This window comes from Toxorhynchites rutilus, chromosome 2, assembly GCF_029784135.1.
Source record: "Toxorhynchites rutilus septentrionalis strain SRP chromosome 2, ASM2978413v1, whole genome shotgun sequence".
Taxonomy (NCBI): domain Eukaryota; kingdom Metazoa; phylum Arthropoda; class Insecta; order Diptera; family Culicidae; genus Toxorhynchites; species Toxorhynchites rutilus.
Window position 1 is genome coordinate 93,414,228 of NC_073745.1, and position 21,843 is coordinate 93,436,070.

The 21,843-nt window shown below is 40.7% G+C and overlaps 2 protein-coding genes across 2 annotated transcripts; one reads left to right on the forward strand and one right to left on the reverse strand.

The window, feature by feature from the left end:
• The first annotated feature begins 6,434 nt into the window (after positions 1 to 6,434).
• Positions 6,435 to 9,884, forward strand: LOC129765935 (uncharacterized). Its single transcript, XM_055766389.1, has one exon. It carries the CDS (start codon positions 6,435 to 6,437, stop codon positions 9,882 to 9,884), a length of 3,450 nt encoding a protein of 1,149 aa, XP_055622364.1.
• A 651-nt stretch (positions 9,885 to 10,535) lies between these two features.
• Positions 10,536 to 21,003, reverse strand: LOC129769934 (transmembrane protein 198). Its single transcript, XM_055772471.1, has 7 exons — positions 19,612 to 21,003; positions 19,447 to 19,555; positions 12,618 to 12,731; positions 12,399 to 12,547; positions 12,130 to 12,294; positions 11,793 to 12,065; positions 10,536 to 11,735 (listed from the first exon to the last, which is right to left on the reverse strand). Exons 1-7 carry the CDS (start codon positions 19,717 to 19,719, stop codon positions 11,562 to 11,564), a joined length of 1,092 nt encoding a protein of 363 aa, XP_055628446.1. The 5' UTR covers positions 19,720 to 21,003; the 3' UTR covers positions 10,536 to 11,561.
• Positions 21,004 to 21,843: the final 840 nt, after the last annotated feature.

A 21,843-nucleotide genomic window follows, 5' to 3' on the forward strand; every position in this document is an offset into this window, starting at 1 on the left:
TCAAAGTAATTTTCTCCGACTTGCACTGTGATCACGCGTATTCTATTTAGAGCTTGCCACTCAGAATGCATTCAAGGCGTGTTATTTGGCATAGAAATCTCAACTAAGTACTAATAAAAATGACGCAAGTAATACTACGTTGAGACGGCGAAGTTCCTCTAGGAACGTTAGTGCCATTGAAGAAGAAGAAGAAGGAGGCGATCTGGCGTAGTGGTAACATCCATACCTCTCACGCAGAGATCACGAGTTCAATTCTCACTCCCGACATTCTTCCAAAAATGGAAGTAAAAGTGACGAACCAGCCGAAATGTGTTGAAAGTCACTAGAATAAAGAAAAAAAAAAAAAAAAAAAGAAGAAGCTCTATAGTTTTGAAAGATAACTTCTATCCGCACTCTACAAATTTAGTTTTAGAACACAGATAGCTCATTGATGAAAATCAAGAACAATTATCGGGGTTTTCAATGAGAGTACTACAAAAGTTTTTTTTAAATAAAACAAAAACGGTTTTGGATATCATTGAAATTCTTTATTCTCGATTTCTTTTGCATAGCCACCACGGGCACGCTTGCAGAAGTCCAGACGCTGAACCCAATTTTCGACGGTTTTCAAGCATAAATCGGCCGATACTGCTGCAATTTAACGTTCGATATTCGTACGAAGTTCATCAATCGTCGCTGGCTTGTTGGTATAGACCATAGACTTGACGTAGCCCCACAGGAAAAAGTCTATTGGCGTCAAATCGCACGAACGAGGAAGCCAATTGCCTGAGCTATTTCGTGAGATAACACACTCACCAAACTTGGTTTTCAATAAATCGATTTTTAATTTCACTGTGTGGCTTGTGGGGCCGTCCTGTTGAAACCACATATTGTCCAAGTCCATATCATCCAATTTGGGTCAAAAATATTCGGTTATCATTGAGCGGTAGCGATTCCCATTCACAGTAACGTGCCGGTCTTGATCATCACGGAAGAAGTAAGGCCCAATGACGCCGTCGGGCCATAAACCGCACCAAACCGTAATTTTCTTGGGATGCTATGGTGACTCATAGAGTACGTGCCTACGCTGCCTGACCAATAACGCATATTTTGCTTATTGACGAAGCCATTCTGCCAGAAATGAGCCTCATCGGTGAAGATGATTTTTCGATGAAAATCTGGATCATTTCCAAGTTGCTGCTCAGCCCAATTCACGAACATACACTCTGTCCAACTTCTATAAGACCGGGTGATGATCTGGCTGCTTTGTGTCATTGTAAACAAACAATGCTTCCACTTATATTTTAGTTTATTGGTATTGGTGACTACCATACACTGCATGATTTTCATATGTGTGTGTGCAGGCGCGTAAACCAAAGGTTTTGTATTTTTCAATTGTGAAGTTTCTATAAGACCAGTTATATTTTTTCGTCGTTTTAATTGTTTTGATCAGTAAATCTGGAAAATGCTAAAGGGAAAAGTGCTCACGGAGAAAAAAGAAAGACAAATCGATGCATTTCACCAAAAAATGTTGGTATCAGAGAAATTTCTCGTCGGATTGGACGATTAAGTAGTGCTCAATTATTTGACGAATCCTCAAGGATACGATAAGAAGGAGAGAGCTCCACGTAAATCGAAGCTCTCTGACCGGAATAAGCGGGAAATAGCTAGAACAGCTTCGAATACCTCAGAATCGCTTATGCAAAAAAAGCTATATTCCAATTTAAATGTTACACGGGTGACAATTCGTCAAGTTTTGGTAAAAAATCCTCACGTAGAGAGGGTTTAAAAGGTTAAAGCTCCTCATCTTACACCATCTCACATTGGAAGACGTCTGAGTTTTGCCAAAGCTCACAAGAACCGACAGTGGGACATGGTATGTTGTGACAAAAAATGTTTCCAAAAGAATACATTTTGCTATATACCATAACGAAAAGTTCTTCAATGTATAGGTTATCTTCACTTACGAAAAAAGTACATTTTGAATGGCCCTGATGGTTTCAAAGGGTACTGACGTGATTTACGATAGGAGGAACAATATTTGTTTAACCAGGAATTTGGGTGGAGGCTCGTGCATGGTTTGGGTGGGATTCTGTGCAACCGGAAAGCTCAAGATAGCTTTCACATCATTCAAGGATTACATATATGTTCTGGAATCCTCTCTCCTATCGTTTTTTGCGTGGATATCGTCACAAAAAATTCACAAATCATATCATATTCATATCAGCAAGGAAACTAAGCAATGGATTAAGGATCATAAACTTAATTTTGTGGACTGGCCGGCTCGCTATCCAGACTTGAATCCTGTTGAAAATCTTAAGGGGATCCTTGTACGCAGAATCTACACTGCGGGAAAACGGTACACCACGATTGAAGAGCTCAAGGTCGCAATTTCGGAAACATGGAAAAAATATCGAGAAAATCGTTCAGCAGCATTTAGTAAATAGTATTTCAACATGAATTTTCCAGGTTTTTAGCCGAAATGGTAAGATTGCCAATTATTGACATGTAAATCAGTCGATCGTTTTGTTTTTTTTTCATTGATAATCCTTGTGAATTTTGAAATGGTCTTATAGAAAGTGGACAGCTGAAAATACCACATTTAAGCACAATCAATATACAAACAACTCAACGTTGTTATACTTTATTCTAAGCATTCAACAATGTATGAATGCATCTTGTTGAAATTCTTACTGTTTGTGTTGCAACGAAATATAATCAGGGTGTTCTTATAGAAGTTGGACAGAGTGTAAGACGCTTCTGGTGATCAAGCGGCTTCAGTTCTTGCGTCAATTTGATCTTGTAAGGATGTAGGCCAAAATCTTTTTGCAAAATTCGCCACAACGACGTCACAGAGATGCCCAACGCTTGAGAACGACGTGTGAGAGACTGATTTGGGTATTCCTCAATTGATGCGCTAGCGTGTGGATTCAAATTTTCCACTAAACGCTCAATTGTTGATCTGACAGAACGATTATGGCGACCATAAATTAGACGTAGCGCTCTTAAAATTGAGACCATTGACTACGAATTTCGGTAGTAAATTTTAAGAATCTCAACTCGTTGTTGGATCGTATATCTTTCCATTATGAAATGGCAAACCTTATTGAAGAAAAATGTCAAGAGAGTGGGAAAAATATGGCGTCGTTTGCTGTCCCTATCGGTCTACTTTTGTAGCGTCCCTGGAAGTACACGAAATCAGATTGGGTGACGACCCTATGAAAAAATTGACAATGCAAATTTCCGCTGATAATAGCGAGACCCGAAATTCCAAACGAAGTGGTTTCACACGCTCGAGTGCTTGGGTCAGCGATTAAGACCCTCCTCGATGCAATAAAATGCGCCACAATGTAGGGAACATTACGAGTTCCAAGAAAACGCGACAATTAAAAACAAGTATAATGTTCGGCAGCGATAAGATCGAGAATACCATATCGATGCACGACGTCGCATCATATTCCATAGACGGGGCATTCATCGTGGCGATGGTGATCGCCATCATTTACTACCATTGGAGGAGAAACACGAAACGACTGCGCGAACTGGAAGGGGCGCAGCGGAGGATCCGACTCGATAGTGTGAATGCTGTATAATCAAACGCACATTTTGTGCTGACATGGAGAAACAAGAAACACCCAAGTGACCTAAGCAATGTAAAATTTAAGGAAATACAGTTCAGTCTAAAACCGACCGTGAAGGAGTTAGTACTTAGTCCGAAAGCCGTGTTGGGCCACTATGGCCCAATACTAACATCTTAATTTTAACGAACAACATTTGGTGACCCCGACGTGATCGCACTTCGAGCGATCACGGACTCGCGAAAGTAATCGATTCTGATAAGTGAAGTGACATTCTCTCCGCGCGCGAAAAAGTGATGCCATTGCATGGCTGTATAATCGGAAAGTGAAGTGACATTGTCTCAGCGCACGGAAGATGTTGCGCCATTAAGTGGCTGAAACCAAGAAAATGAATCTCCCATTCGCGGGAAGTATGGTGTGCCACTGCGTGGCTAAAAATTAACAAAGTGAACTTCCTACTCGCGGGAAGTATGCTGCGCCACTGCATAGTTATTACAATGCGCCACTGCGTGGCTGAAAATTGACAACGTGAATTTCCCATTCGCGGGAATCATAACATGACACTGCGTGACTGTGTGATCAATAAGTAAACTTCGCCCGTGAGCGAAGCACGGTGTGCAACTGCGTGGAAGATGTGTGATAAACACGAATTATTGTGACTGATGTGAAAAATTTGTAAAGATGAATTCTCGACATTCCAACGACCTACTGTATTCCATGTGCTACATGTATATGAGGGATACGGAGGAGAATTTGAAACAGGACCCGCGTCGTACGCGGGAAGAAGCTGCAGCGATAAAACTGATAATATCGCACATGTTCAACTTGGCGGCAGGAGCCGCGGTTATAAACAGATACGAAAGCAGATTTACCACTGAACTAAATAGATCGGCCGAAGCCATAGCCGACTATTTAGACTGGAGCATAATCAATGACCCAGCTAAGTATTTGAGTCAATCAAACAAGTAAAGCGGTTAGTAATTATCAAATCAAATAAACATGACGACAAACGAGGACGATGCCGTTGAAAGCTGGAAAAAGCAGCTAACGGCACTGGAGCAAAGCATTGCTCCGATTATCAAAGACGCATGCAAATTAGCAGAAGACGACGACGAAGTCGAAACATTACTAGTGCAACAAGAAGTACTAACAAGCTTGTACGATCAAGCTTGTGCAGTGATACTGAAAATTGAGGGCCAAACGGGGCCCTCCAAGAGACGGGATGCTCTCCTCCCCGCATATATCAAGTCCAGAGCCAGTTTGGCAAAGAGAATACGGCATGCGCAATCACAGACGAATGAACCGAGTCAGGATGAAGGTTCAAGGCAAGTACTGGATCAAACAATGATCACCGGCAATAGCAAGGCCGATTATTTACCCCGATTGGAGCTCCCGAAGTTCCGTGGGTCAGCCACCGAGTGGCTATCGTTTAAAGCCCGCTTTGAGAAGCGGATTGCGACCCTAAACGAGGATGCAAGCAAATACGCTTTCCTGGCGAAATGTTTAGAATACGAGCCCGCTCGTAACTCCTGCGAAGCACTCGAGAATTCAGGAGTGCCTTTCACTGAAGCCTGGGCCAAACTGGAAGCAAGATTCTACAAGAAACGAATCGCATATGAAGGTTACTTTTACACTCTGCTGAAAATTAAAAGGATACATAAGGCATCGCAAAGAGCGATACTAGGACTGATCGACGCTGTCGATACACTATTGTCCGCCACTCGACAAATAGCAAATGAACAACCTGGCGAACCAGATTGCATCGCCAATGGGTTACTAATATGCTTAGTGAAAGAACGATTGGATGAATCAACACTTTCTAAGATTGAAGAAAAGTTGGACCTCCAGCGCATTTATGTTTGGAGCGAATTCAAAATAGAATTAGAGCGGCTGGCTAACCAGATGACTTGCAAAGTGGCTGCCGAAACGGCACACTCTAGTCATCGACCCCAGCCGAAAGTCGTAGCAGCAATCGAAGGCAAAGCTGCGACCACCAAAGACAAAAGGGAAGCACAGCGGTGCTACGTTTGTCACAATGAAGGACACACAGCATTTACGTGTCCTAAATTCACGAAAATGAGCATCCCAGAACGATGGGAAACTATCAAAGCAGGGAGGCACTGCTTTAATTGCCTCATACCTGGGCACTCAACGAAGGAGTGCAAATCACAACGGAAATGCCAAATATGCAGCACGAAGCATCATACACTACTTCATCGTGGAGACTCTCTCAAGGGGGACGAGATCCAACAATTGCATCCCGAGAAGGATGTCAATCAAGCACAAGCAAGTTCAACGAAATGACTAGCTCAGGAAGAATACGTCTTTCTGGGCACAGCCATAATTCATGTTAAGGGTGAGCAGAAATGGCACCCTCTTCGATGTCTACTTGATTCAGGGAGTCAAGTAGAAACAATCACAGAAAAGGCTGCTCGAAGCCTAGGAATTCCGCAACACTCGGTAAACGTAACCATTAAAGGAGTTAGCGGACAAGCACATGTTAAAAGGGGTATCAAAACTGTGATAGCCTCTCACGCAAGCAACTACAATGAAAGTTTAGAATTGATCATAGTGCCAAAGATATTGGACGATCAACCAAGCACAGCTATTGATGAAAAGGGTATACGGATACCAGAACAATTGCACCTTGCCGATCCCCAGTTTTACAGATCGAATGAAATCGACATTCTCCTCGGAGCGAGAATATTTTTCAAAATTCTAATGCCAGGCCGGCTTAGCGTAGCCAACGGTCTTACGTATCAAGAGTCCAGCTTGGGCTGGATTGCATGTGGGACGCTACGTCACAGCAGCCCATCAACCACTGTATTGTCTGCTACAAGGTGTAGCAGAAATGAATTCGAATTCCCACAGGACGAAATGGCCAAACTCATAGAGAAGTTTTGGCGTCTTGAAGAAGCGTGCTTTCAAGACTGGGAACCAAAGCAACATGACGAATGCGAGGCGGAAAGTCACTTCCGCACAACGTTAGAGATCGCTCCCGACGGGAGATACATTACACGAATGCCCCTACGGGGGGAGCCGTCATCGTTAGGCGACTCTTATCAACAAGCATATAGAAGATTCACATCGCTTGAGCAAAGGCTCAAGCGGAATGCAGACCTGTACAAAGAGTACAGGGCATTCATGAATGAATATGAAACACTGGGACATATGGTACCAGTCACCACAGAAGACTTTCACAAAGTAAAGTATTTCATCCCTCACTCGTGTGTGGTGAAACCAGATTCAACATCCACCAAGGTTAGGGTGGTGTTCGACGCAAGTGCAAAGACGTCAACCGGAGTATCCCTGAACGATATACAAATCGTGGGACCAACCATTCAAAAGGACTTATTTGATCTGCTAATTGATTTCAAGACGCACAACGACGTGCTAGTAGCAGATATTGCAAAGATGTACAGACAAATTCACATCGCATACACAGACACTTGGTTACAATGTATTTTGTGGCGCGACAGCCCCAATGATCAATTGAAAGCGTATAGACTGACGACTGTCACATATGGTGAAGCGTCTTCATCATTCTTGGCCTGTAGGGCACTACACGAAGCAGCTGAAGATTATCGGTCGGTAAATCCGAGAATTGCCGACACCATTCAACGATCGTTCTATGTTGACAATCTAATGATTGGAGCGTCCAACGCAGATGAACTGACGGAGACGAAACGAGAAATAGAGCATGCATTGTCACTTCATGGATTTCCACTTCGAAAGTGGGCATCAAATAACGCAAGCGTACTGGAAGGAATTCCAGAGAAAGACTTGGAACCATTGATCCAAGTTGGTGACCAAGAGGTCATAAAGACATTGGGGATAGCCTGGAACCCCAAAACAGACGTGTTCCAGTTCATCAGTACGAAAAACATAGCTAAAATATTGATGCAAGAATTGTGGACTTATAACGTCAGCTGGGACGATGATGTTCCAGATCAAGCACTAAGCTCATGGAAGAAGTTCGAAGCTTCATTAGTGGAGCTCAGCAAGATAGAAATACCTCGGATGTCGACTCCGAGTCATACGATCGCACTAGATTTACACGGATTCAGTGACGCCTCCGAAAAGGCTTATGGATGCGTCATTTACTTACATGCAATCAACTTAAAAGGAGAAGAGAGTACGAATCTCTTATGTTCGAAATCGAGAGTGGCGCCTTTGAAGAAGGTCACTCTGCCCCGTCTGGAACTCTTGGCGGCGGCACTTCTAGCAGAACTAACTGCTAAAATAAAGAGCATTCTGGCCGGTCGAATCTCGTCGGAATATTACTACAGTGATTCACAAGTAGCGCTAAGTTGGATCAAATCTTCAAATACACGTTGGGGAACCTTCATTAGAAATAGAGTGCAGAAGATACACTCCACCACGAATCCAGAGCATTGGAAATATATATCTACGAAAGAAAATCCGGCTGATATGGTTTCGAGAGGAATTCCAGTCAGAAAATTACGCGAAGCAAAACTAGAATTTTGGTTACACGGACCGGAATGTATACGAAGAAGACAATATTATCTGCAGAGCGGCTACGAATACACTGCTGCTGCAGAACAGGAAGAGATTAAAGAACCAATAACACGATTGGTAGCAGCAACAGGAAAGGCATGCGAAGACTTAATCGCAAAATACCCGCACCATCACACTCATGACAAAACAGTAAGACACTTTGCATGGCTGTGTAGAGCCATAAACAATATGAAGAAGGTCAATAAAGACACAGGCATCAGAAACGAAAAGAGATCGGGCCCACTCACCACCACTGAATTGAATGAAGGACTAACACTCGTAGTCCGAATTATGCAAGCCACTATTTATCCAAATGAAGTAGCGGAATTACGAAAAACTGGGAAGGTGCCTACGAAAGGACCTTTCCAGCATCTCAACGCAATCGTCAGAAATGGAGTCATACATGTCACAGGGAGACTCCACAATGCAGAAATGCCCATCTCACAAAAGAATCCAATATTGATTCCCAAATCGCACCCATTTTCGAGGGTAATAATTCAAAAAATACATGAGGATAGATTTCACGCCGGAACAGATCTGGTAATAAACGAATTTCGACAAAGATTTTGGATGAGGGATCTCCGAAGGACCGTACAAGGAGTCATTCAACGATGCATCTTATGTGCCAAAGCGCGGCCCAGACGTTTACAGCAACGAATGGGACAACTGCCCTCGCCCAGGGTAAATGAATCAGTAGCGTTCACTCACACGGGAGTGGACTTATGTGGGCCATTCGAAGTATATCTCAATCAAAAATCGAAATGCAAGACCACAGCATATGCTTGCATCTTCATATGTTTTGCGACCAAAGCAGTTCACCTAGAAGTCGTCGAAGATCAGTCGACGGCAGCGTTCATATCAGCACTTCTCCGTTTCACATCAGTGAGGGGAATACCCGAGGTTATTTACTCCGACAATGGGCGGAACTTTGTCGGGGCCAGCAGAGAACTCAATCGTTTACGAAGAATATATAACAATGAAGTTTTTCAAAACAAATTAGTTGATATTGCGGCAACTCACAGAATAAGATTTTCATTCATTCCACCCCGAAGCCCCAGCTTTGGAGGACTTTGGGAAGCGAACATAAAGGTAGCCAAGCGGCTCTTTAGTGCAGCGGCCAGAGGAGCACAGCTAAACATCATGGAATTGCAGACACTGTTCTACCAAGTGGCCGCAATAATGAATTCGCGACCACTCACACCTGTTTACACGACGCCAGATTCACCGACCGCGATCACACCCGGTCATTTTTTGATAGCACGCCCAATGCTAGCCGTGCCCATCCCTACGCAGAGTGAGGATGGAAGCAATCTCACAACCAGATGGAAACGAGTACAATCGCAGCTCGAACAATTTTGGAGAAGATGGAGAGACGAGTATCTCCACCAGTTACGTGATTATGCAAAATGGACCAAGCAACAAGCCAACGTTAAGGTAGGCCAAATCGTATTGATCGGAGACGATCACCTTCCCGTAGCAAGGTGGCCTATGGGAATTGTCACACAAATACACCCTGGAAATGATGGAGTAGTCCGAGTGGCAGTAGTGCGAACCGCTACCGGAATTTACAAACGCAACGTGCGAACACTTGCTCCTCTACCAGTCGAGGAGCACACCATTCAACCCATTATAGAAGAGTATGACAACACAGCTGATAACGAACAGCAATCTCAAGCCGAAGCAATCGAACTAGAAGACGATCCCCCTCCCCAAGCACCCCAAATGATTTGGGACGGTAGACTACGCCCTCGTCCCAAAGGGGGGAGAAAATGGAAGTACACGAAATCAGATTGGGTGACGACCCTATGAAAAAATTGACAATGCAAATTTCCGCTGATAATAGCGAGACCCGAAATTCCAAACGAAGTGGTTTCACACGCTCGAGTGCTTGGGTCAGCGATTAAGACCCTCCTCGATGCAATAAAATGCGCCACAATGTAGGGAACATTACGAGTTCCAAGAAAACGCGACAATTAAAAACAAGTATAATGTTCGGCAGCGATAAGATCGAGAATACCATATCGATGCACGACGTCGCATCATATTCCATAGACGGGGCATTCATCGTGGCGATGGTGATCGCCATCATTTACTACCATTGGAGGAGAAACACGAAACGACTGCGCGAACTGGAAGGGGCGCAGCGGAGGATCCGACTCGATAGTGTGAATGCTGTATAATCAAACGCACATTTTGTGCTGACATGGAGAAACAAGAAACACCCAAGTGACCTAAGCAATGTAAAATTTAAGGAAATACAGTTCAGTCTAAAACCGACCGTGAAGGAGTTAGTACTTAGTCCGAAAGCCGTGTTGGGCCACTATGGCCCAATACTAACATCTTAATTTTAACGAACAACAGTCCCTATTGAAATACCCGTTATAAGCTGTTCCTCGATTGGGACCGTGTGATATCCCACTTCCAAAATTTCACCCATTGCTGATAATTCCAAAATATGGCTTATATATTTTGAGCTATGTTGAGCTTTTTTTTCCATTAGCCTAGAACATCCATTTTGTTATAATTATACCTTCTCGTTTGTGGGAGTTGAACCCCTGCTGCGGCTCTGAGTACACTTCTGCTTAATCGTTTCCCCTCGATATCATTCTGATTATTGTTTTCGTATTTGTCTTGCGGCGCCTTCAATCTAATTGTACCGAAACAATGAACAAAAAATCTATTTGTATCTCAACACTGGCTTTATATGTAATCTTTTTGCTTTGTTTTTGTGCATTCGCTCGTATAGAAAAACAACATCAGTAAGGTCTAATTTGGTCTATTTTATGTTATTTTTTCTCGAGAATTGTCAAAATCAAACAACCTTTCTGTTTCTGTTTTGTTTAACAAAAATAACACTCTAAACTACAAAAGTTTGACTTTTCCTAAATGCCTCTTTTTGCAGTTGGTTTGTATTCTGATAAAAATTTGAATCACATTCGTCTCGGCCTCTATGACTTTCAACAATAATCACTACCTTTTTTATGTTGACATATGAAAATTTAAAGTAATTTTTAAACTGTACCTCAGACTTACTGAAATCAGTGTAGTTTTAAATCTTATATTTGTGTACTAGTGAATTTGATTCAATTATTAGGTCAATAGTCATTATTTATATAATTACATTACATTTTTTTGTTTAAAATCGTCACATTATTTATTGAGATGTGCATATTTAGCCGTGTCTCCGTCTTCCTGTGTACTTATGCTCCGTCCCTAGAACGTTACTGGATCCTCTCTCTCTTATATAAAAATCGCTGTTATAATCATCCTGACTATTACCCCCTCAAAGTACCTACAAGCCTAGAACATCACCAGTAATATAGCTTTTGCTTTGTTTCTTTGCATTTGTAACTTGCGATTCTTAATTCATTGCATTACCGTTCAATTTCGTTTTAGCTGACATTAGTAACAAGTGCGCTCCTGTTTCTGCGGATAGTTATGATTATTGTTGTGGTGGAAGAAGTGCTGCTGCTATTTGGCCAAATGTCAACGTTTCTCGTAACTTGAGTCCCGCTTCTCAAAATCGGAATCTGGTAGGTTTGTCATGTGTGTCCGGTCACTGCGGGCGGTGTTGCGGTCGTTCGATCCCGTCTTCGTGGAAACCTCCGACGGGGGACCGGAATCGGTGGTAACGTGTTTCTGCAGGGCGGATACAAAGTTCTGGAATAGTAGAACATTGTACTACTCGAAAAACAATCAAATAAGGGTAATAGTTACTTGGGAAATGATGTCCCCTCGTGCGGTTCTGACTTGATACAGATAGCGATATTTTCGCTGGCGAGCCTCCTCACGAGTCTCCCGTGATCTTGAGCCTGGTCGGCTTTTATAGTGACGTCGCCTTCGGTGCATCATCTGTCTTCGGTGGTCGATTTTCCAGGCAGTGACGAAGCTTTGCACCAACACACCCAGCACCGAAGTGATGGGCCAACAGCAGAGAATTATGCCACCCCAACAGGGTGGAGGGGTTGGATCTGGGACGATATTGAAAACCTTAAAAAACGAGAGGACCCATCGTTATGAATCAGGGTTCCGAATCTTCATGCCGAAGGCTTACCCAATCTAACGTGTTTAGACCATGCATGAAAAAATCGATGGAGCACAGGATCATGGCGGACCCAATAATGCTGGAAGCGACGATTGACATCAGTTTCGGACAGAATAATGTGATAATTGCACAAATGATTGCGCCACCCACGACCGATACAAAGAGCTCATTTTCCTGCAATATTCAATTGAAATATTGAATACATTTTAAATATACAACGTAGACGTTGATACATTCACAAAGCTGCGTGAAATACACATAACTGAACTCAGACTTACTCCAAAGATGTAATGAGGTAATGTGGCAATACATGCTGCAATGGTGGCACCAGCTACGAGTGCACCGGCCGAAGCCCCGATCAGCGTGGACGAGATTGGATGGGTTGAGCCGAGTATAGCACCAAATAGTCCAGCAACCACAGCTAAAGCTGCATGACAATGTAGAATCAACGATAGAGATTATTTAGCAAGGGTTCTAGGAGCTCATTCTTATTATACCTGGAGCCGCTAGATTTCCAAACACCGTGATGTTTTTACTTTGCAGTAATATGATGCATCCTGCGCCAGCAGCAAGCCCTGTGAGGAAACCTATAGCTCGCAAACAGCGATATCCTGAAAGACATAAGATTTGTTTAAAACGAATTATTGTAGACGTGTAAAATATATGATCGTATGAGGAATGTCTTTTGTTTTTCAATTAAGCTCAATCAAATGTATGGTCTTAAGATTATAAATCTTAACAGAGACCAGCCTGCAACTGGTCTGACTGAAAACTACCCTTCGTAAAAGATCCACTCTATTCGTTTGAATTTCCAGAGGTATATGAGAGCTCGGAAATAAGTTACATAACCTCTACTGTTTTGGTCAAGCCTATCCCAAACCCAAATCCCAAAATAAGGGTGTTCCATAACCACTAAACTGCCATTCTACGCATAGTTGTCCCACGTTCCAAAATCAGCAACTGACAAAAACGCAATCAAAAATTTCTGCCATATTTGTCTACCAGGAGCTTTATGTGTTTCAGTTTACAAATATCAATAGTTAGTGCACTCGTGGCCGTGTGGTTAGGGTCTCACATTATCATGCCGGGTGTTCGGGTTCGATTCCCGTTCTGGTCGGGGAATTTTTCGTCAAAGAAATTTCCTTCGACTTGCACTGTGGTTACGCGTATTCCAGAGCTTGCCCCTCGGAATACATTCAAGGCGTGTTATTTGGCTTAAGAAATCTCCACTAAGTGTTAATAAACGATGCTAGTTAATGCATACGTTGAGACAGCAAAAGTTTCATAGGGAACGTTAACGCTAGTCAATATAATATAGTTTACAAATACACAGGGTTTTTATAAGCAAGAAACTGTTGTTTAATGAAATGTGAAAAGATCCCCTCACTTTAATCGACTAATCTAGATTTTGGGCTTGAAAATTCATGGTGGAAAAGTTATGCCTAGAATATCAACATGGGACAATTGAACTTGTTGTTGATTTTTTTAATACTGGAAGCAAACAAAAAAAATTTTATATGTTTTTCTGAAAAATTATGCATGGAAATATCAAACATCAGCACAGAGAGTGATCTGCAGTATTTTTGCAGAACAAAAATCCCAATTGTTATTAGGCATTCGCTTCGGAATCCACTAGAATAACAAAAAACAGTAGAACTTTGATTGATCATGTTTTCTCCAATTTTGATACAGTTCATTCTTTGGTAGAGGCCAAATTTAAAATAACGGACCATGAGACAATTTTTGTTTACATTGAGAATGAACTGAAAGAACATGAAGAAAATAAAATTAAAATCAAGTGCTGGGACAAATATTCGAAAGAAGCACTGTTTCATCTAGTCCCGAGAAACCTGGATTTTACTCCGATAAATGATAATTTGAATTTGAAAGCAACAGCTCTCTCTAATGTATTGAACGAGTGTACGAATAGCTTGGTTTTTGAAAAACGAATCAATTTGAAGAATTCGAACAGCTGATATCCTTTATCACTTTTGCGTCCCAAGCGTAAACGAGATAAACAGTAGGTAAAGTTTCGGAGAAGTAATTTAGAAAACGACTGGAATAGGTACACTGCTTTGCGGAACATGTATTCACAAGCCTTGAAAAAGACTATATGTGAATATATTCAAAGGAAAATCGATCAACATCAGAATAACAGCAAGGAGTTATGGAAAATATGGAAAAGTTTACTTAATATTTAGAGTAGTTTATAGCGGTTCAAAACTTTCCGTTCAAAACATTCAGAACAAATAATAGCGGAAAAATTCAACAGTTATTTTGTGAACAGTGTTCAGCTGATTAATCAAAGTATTGAATTGGTCAGTGAGCCTCACGAAGTAATACAGCCGATGAATAACAATTGTAGATTAGAATGTTTTCTACCCATCACATTTGCAGAGATGAAAAATATTTGTTTTTCCTTGCAGGAAGCGGCTGGTATTGACAATGTCAACGCAAAAGTGATTCAAGATTGCTTTCATGTTATTGGACACGAGTTGCTGAGCCTGATAAATAAATCATTGTTATCTGGGCACGTGCCTAAAGTTTGGAAGGAATCTTTTGTGATTCCTATCCCCAAAGTTAATGCGACGGATAAAGCCGAAGAGTAACATGTTGCACACAACAGAAAAATCTTGCATCCCATAATGCATCCCCATAACATAGTACTCTGACATTGAAGCGATGGAAGCTTTCATTTTCAAGGCATGGGTTTGGGTGTGAGAATCCACAGGCCTTCGCACATATCATTGATGTTAAGATCTTCCACTTCTGGGCAAAAAGAGTCTTCCAACATGTCGCTATAGCGCTCTCCATTGACATGAAGTTCGTTCTCCTCGATGAAGAAATACGGCCGAATCACTCCTCCGACATGGAAACAACATCAAACAATATTTTTGGCGAATGTAACGGTGTTTGGGCTTAAAGTTGGTGGTTGAATTGTTGGTTTGTGTTGGTTTGCATCTGACCAATAACGCATATTTTTATTGTTGACCAAGCCATTTAGCCCGAAATGAGCCTTATCGCTGAAGATGATTTTGTGATCAAAAATCATCATTTTCTTCAAGATTCTCCAAAGGCCAATCGGAAATGTTTCGGTGCTTCATATGATCAAGTGGCTTCAGTTCTTGAGTCAATTTGATTTTGTAAAGATGTAGTCTAAGATCTTTTCGAAAAATACGCCACAATGAGGTTCAGGAGGTGCCCATTCCTTGAGAACGCCATGCAATTGACTCATTTGGGTAATTTCGGATGGATTTACTTGCGGCTGCAATATTTTCGTTGCTTCGTTCGTGAGGAGCTGCTTCTCGTCGGCACAGGATCATCCGACAGCATAGGACGATTATTACGGCCGAAAATTGAAGTAATCTTAAAGTTACAACAACCAACTCCGAATTTCTTCATAGAACGAAAAACACAAAACAAAACGTCCCATGTTGATATTCATGTATTGTTTGTAGATCCATAATAAATAAATCGGTTCGAGTATAAACATTTCATGTCACGCTTTCAGCAGAGCTAATGCAGCCATTTCTGGTTTGGAAAAACAAACTAATTCTCAAACAAATAAAAAAGTTTAACAGAACACGTGTACACCTTGATAGCGAATGTCTACTAACAATGAGGTTTAAATTCTGCAAAGGTGTTGCAGATCACTCGGTTCTTCATAAAACGAAGTTTTTATGCATCTTTCGGAAAAACACAAAAAAAACTTATAGTCCGTTCCCAGTGTTTAGAAAAACAACATGAGGTTCAATTGTCCCAGGTTATATTCTAGGCATAGTTGCCCCACCTTAATTTTTAAGCCCGTAATCAAGCTTGAAACTTTTCACATTTCATTAGACAATAGGTTACTGCTTATAAAAAACCCGGTGTATTGCTAAACTGAAATGCTTAAAGCTTCTTGTAGACAAACATGATAGGAAACTTTTATTGCGTTTTTCTCCGTTGCTGATTTTGGAACATGGGACAACTATGCGTAGAACGGCTACATAGTAAAATGCACTTTCAGTATTTAAAAAAAATTTTATTTCGAAGCTATTGAGAATGGCGTGCAAAAAATTGTGAAGCACGTTTTTCACCAGAGAGCTTATGGTGAACCATAAAGGGGTTGAAAAAATAGCCTAAAATTTCTCAATTGGTACCCTATACAATATTTTCCATGAATCTGATGATTTAGTTTGGGGGCACTTTTTAATCCCTTACCCAGCCATACCCTTTGAACTCAATATCTAGAGAGTAGATGGGTCTGAGCCTAGGGGCACGGACGGGAACATGAAGTAGGACTGTGATTGTTTGTAGTAATTGCATCTGAATTTCATTGTTCAGACATCTGCAATTTTTACTCTTTTGATACACCAATTGGAGGTCTGGGAAAAACAGTTTTTTATATTAGCTTATATCCTTTAAACGTGTAGGATAAGGTATAATCCTGAACCATATACTAATAGTAAATAACTGCTACTTGCCTTATTATTTATTAGCTTTTAGTACATTATCTGTATTAGTATCATTTCTAATCACAATTGAACAATTTTGAAAAGTATTGTTTACTTTTTTTCATTTTTCCATTTATCACAGGTGTGCTAGATCTTTTTGTATAGTACACAAAATTACACATACAGATAAGATAATGTGCAAGGTCACGGCTGTAATATCTGATTCAATTTATGAAACCCAGGATGCTAAAAAATATTGAAAAATTTGTGTGCGGTATAAATAGAAGTGTCCGATTTCTAAACCCATTTTATCCTAAACCGCTAGTTTTAATTTATTTTAATTTATACCGCTAAATTTTATTTATTTATCGGAAGTCCCCTTACATTTTAGCTTTTATTTTGGTCATGAGTCGATAACAGAAAACGACTGCAAATCTTATATAATGACAAACTAAAGTCATACCATTCGCCTTCAGGAATACTGTGATTCGAGCAATCTCACGCCATTCCACAATGGTCCAGGAGATGCATTTAAGTGGAAATTAGCATTTTGATCACTACAGTTATTCTCTAGACAAAAACTGTCTTAGACAAAGTTGTTACTCATAATAGAGCGCTCGTTTTTATGTTGTCAAAAATAGGGTGACCAAAATTTTCGATGAAATGAAAAATCTAACTTTCTTATCTTTATATATAGAGGTAAATATAGTTCGACAATGTTGTAGCTCCAATTATTTGAGACATCTTTGTAGGACAAAGTTTTTTTCTAACTCTTGAAATAACCGATATAGCGCCTTTTTCATAAGTTACGTTAGGGCCAGGAGCTCTAACTGAAGCTCACGTATGAATTTTGAGCCATCTGGTGGTCGGTTTCTGAAACACACACTAATAAACAACCCCCTAAAAAATGTGAAAATTTCTTCTCGATATACAGTGTTTTCCAACTTTAAATTCCGAAAGTAAATTGAAATAAAACACACTTAGAATTCGAATTTCGATGAAACTTTTATTTCAAATTAAAGTTTGCTTTATGCCATTATGTGTGAAATACAACATCATTCAAATGTCCACCTAGGGCTTCCTCGCACACCTTGATCCGGAACAGGTAATTTTCGATGACTTTTCGGCACATATGGGGCGGTATCTCGAATGTTGTCTTTCAAATGTTCAAGAGTTTGCGGAGAGTTGGCATAGACACGGTCTTTCGCATAACCCCACAAAAAAAAGTCTAGCGGGTTCAAATCGCATGATCTGGACGGCCAATTGGCATCACCAAAACGCGAATGCGTCCCTCAAATTTCGTTCGCAATATGGCCATGTTCGGTCGTGTTGTGTGGCACGTATGGATGTAGGTACAAGTCCAAATGCAAAATTCGCCACAATGATGTGTTTGACAAGCCCAATTGCTGAGCACGCCGTGGAATCGAAACATTCGGGTCATCCTCCACACTGGCAGCAACAGCAGCAATATTTTCGGCCGAACGCACATTACGATGATGCACAGGTTTCACAATATCCGCTACGGATCCAGTATGTTCAAATTTACGCACTACATTAGCGATTGTGTGCTCTGTAGGCCGTCCATGACGACCAAAATCCGTCCGTAATGCTCCAAAAACATTTGCCGGTTTTTCATCATTTTTATAGTATAATTTAACAAAATTAACACGTTGTGCGATGCTAAAACGATCCATATAGTAAAATGGCAGACATTCAACTAACGATATGACGCTTTGGTTGACAGCTATGTCAAACGGTTGTCAGCGCAGGGCTGTATACTTTCGGAAGCCCGAAATGGAAAACCCTGTATAGTGTGTGGTGGAGAAATGAACTACATGAGAAATCGAAATTACCTTGCCAGATATTGGCAGCTACAATGCATGAAGGGCACCATCGAAATCATCAAAAAGCCTAGTCGTATTCGCAATGGTAGAGCCCCAAAGTTCATGCAAACAGGACGTTAGTGGTTTCTTCGAATTTTTGCTCGAGAAAGAAATTGCCCGATTTAGGGCTGTCTTTATTCTATCATATTTTCTGTATCAAACATTTATTCCAAGTAATGGAGAAACATGTTATTTGCAAGTGGTTGAAAAATCTTGAGCGAGAATTGTGTCTGAAAGTAATCTGAAATTATAATGGTTTTGGTAGAAGTACTAGGAATTTCAGAGTAAAAGATAATTTTAAACGGTAAATTAGAAAATCAATCTATGAACAGTTCTGCGATTGGACCCATGAACGTGCGCTTAGTAAGAAAACGTGAATGTGATAACGAAAAATAAATTTTGGGCGGGACGAAGTTTGCCGGGTTAGCTAGTAGGAATATAAATTTAATGGTTTAAACTTCATGTTTACATATAAATTAGATCCGAATCGATAAATAATAGAACTTTTATCAAAAGGTTCACAGAGTTCCGGGGAAACAGCACACATGTACGCTGAATAATCTAGAACTATATGATCTTTATTTTGGTGATGCCAGAGCAGACACTTTCAGTGTCATTATGACAGTTCAGAGTTATAGTATACAATATTTCGTCATGTTTCTGAGTTGGTTTTAGAGTTTTTGATTCAACAACATACAATAAGAACAGATATTTTGTCTGAAATCGTAAGTATTGTATTCAATAAAATAATGAAAATAATAAATCTCGCACCAAGAATGATTTTTACGTTATTTACCCTTCTGATCTAAGAATGACCTTTTTTTAGAATTACGATATTTTTTTTAAATTACACAAAGCTTAGCACCATATCATCGTACACTAAAATGAAAACAACAAATAAGCCCCTATAGATTAAGATTCATAAGATTGGATAACAATAACAAATCTACCGATTCTTAGTTAATAGAAATCATTTCAAAACCTTTACAAACTACAGATTATCATACCTAGCAGGGTGTAGACGATTCCAAAGACCGCGATTGTAGTCCACAGCAATACAGATACCGTGGAATTGGCAGGAGTGGTTGTTGTACATAACGGATTTTCCATTGCATTCTACAATTACAAAATATAAACAAGAGTTTCGTTCATTGTGTCTCTGCAACCAATACCTGTATCAGGAAGGGCCACACAATAGAATTGTCGTATTTGGAATCTACGGCAGTGTATAAACTGGCGTTCCGCAGCAAATGCCTCCCTTCTTCGTGGCGAAAATGCATTTTTACTGTTTATCCTGAGATCCTGTTTGTTTCAGATAAGAGACTCTCCAAATGCTTTGCGGTCGAAAGAACCTTCATTCACCTTCACTAACATAACTTAATTCTTTGCTGTTTTCAATAGAAACGACGCTTTTCTTTGTGCGAAAAAACACCTCACTGTTACTCTAGAATCGTTATCTTCATCCAAATACAAGAAAAACGACGACCAACTTCAGATTGTTTCCACTCCACACTCAGTGTTGCGTTTATTTATCTTCATAATTTATCCTTTGTCCGCGTCGTTTGCTTCCACAACACAACACAAAAGCGATTCCTGTCGTGTACTGGCAAAAGTGAATGCCTTCACTGCCCTCACATCATCTGTGCATGTGCTTGGGTGTATTTTTGCGACGTGTATACAAAACAACCAGCCCACATCACATCTCACCTTGCTGGAAACACGCGTAGCGGAAAACGTGCCTCATGTGTGTGTGTGTGTGTGTTGGAAAAGCTGGGAGAATTTTCCTCTCTATTTTGACGCCAACTACCCCTCACAATCGATGAAATTTGTGCCACGAGCAATCGCATCCAACTTCACTCTGTACTTCCCTGTGACAGCGACTCAGGGGATGTATCGATTTTCCACGCGCAACACAAACACTGGATTTTTAACTACACCACGAGCGCGTATATGTTGGCAAATCATATCAATGTTCTCACTTTTATGAATGTTCCCTTCATCCCTTGCGATAATTCTTTTAATGGCATTATTTCGTGATCCTCGTTCTGTAAAAACGAGAGTCATCAATAATTTTTGCACGCATAGGACACTCTCCATACAAACGATGAGTGCAACATCACAATCACTATATCTGCCTTCAGTTGAACAATCATTTTTATCTCAAACTTATCTTTCTGCAGGAAGCACTCTTGGACGACGTGATTCTGATTCGCAATTATCCTTTGGATGCATCGTTACTTGTAATGGATCTTCACTAAATTCAGCACACACGAATAATCTCATTTTGGGGTTCGAATTCACTCAACACTCATTTTGATTGCTGTTACTATAAGTTAGATTCCTGTTTCTCAGCTGAAGCTATAGTATTTGGCACTCTACACTGTTTTCTGGGAAGGTAGACGCACTATTTCCGTCTTAGAATTGTGAGGGCAGAACGAACTGTGCCATGCCTTTCTTGCTGTTGTTAGATGGCTTTAAAAAATAGGGTGGGGAAAACCTGATTTTCGTCTCCTGACTCATGACTGAACCGTGCCCCTGTTGCAATCACCGTTCCTTTTGGCCACCCGTTTGGTCCTTCAAATGAGCCCTCGCGTATCCTGACAGATGCCAGTGGAATGTGTTTATGACAGAAACGGCGTTGATCGACTCAGAAATGAATAAACGGTTGAAAATATTTTCTGAAGATAAGGTGAGGAAGCAGAATTTCATCGACGCATGGGCTCAAGAAACAAATTATTTAGTTATACCAACATTGAAGTATTTATAAAATGATCAATCACTCAATATGATTGTACATCAATTTTCTATCCCTTAAAAATCGGTGGAATCACTGTTCCATAATATGGTTGAATATGGTTGATTGATGATACATTGCTGCCCTCGCAAGAACAATACACAAGCGTATCATGTGTCGTAATAAATGCATACATTGAACTAAGTATTCATTGCGAACACTATAGCGTCGGTCTTTTTCGCATTTGACACACACTCAGTCACAGACGATTATATTTGGTCCACCAGGACCATTATCTTATATCTCCTAACCAATTCAATCTACCTTTGGTAACGCGTAAAAACAACAACAATATGTACGGGTGATGCAAACATACAAGCTATGTCCACCAAACGGTAAAATGGAAAACGACACGATGCTTCTACCGAATAAAATTGCACCGCTGTTTGCGTTCATTCTATTTTTGTACCTAGCAAAACCTCTGTGTGTGATATAGCATTAGGAATAAAAGTTGTGAGCTCACTAGCTGGATCGAGAATATGATTTGAGAGAGAGGGAGAAAAAGAGAGAGAAAGAGTATTGAATTGTAAAAGCTGCATATTTATCGCAATTCATGCGCCTTTAGCCTCGAAAAAGACCAATTTGAGAAACTTTACCGAAACTCTCTTTC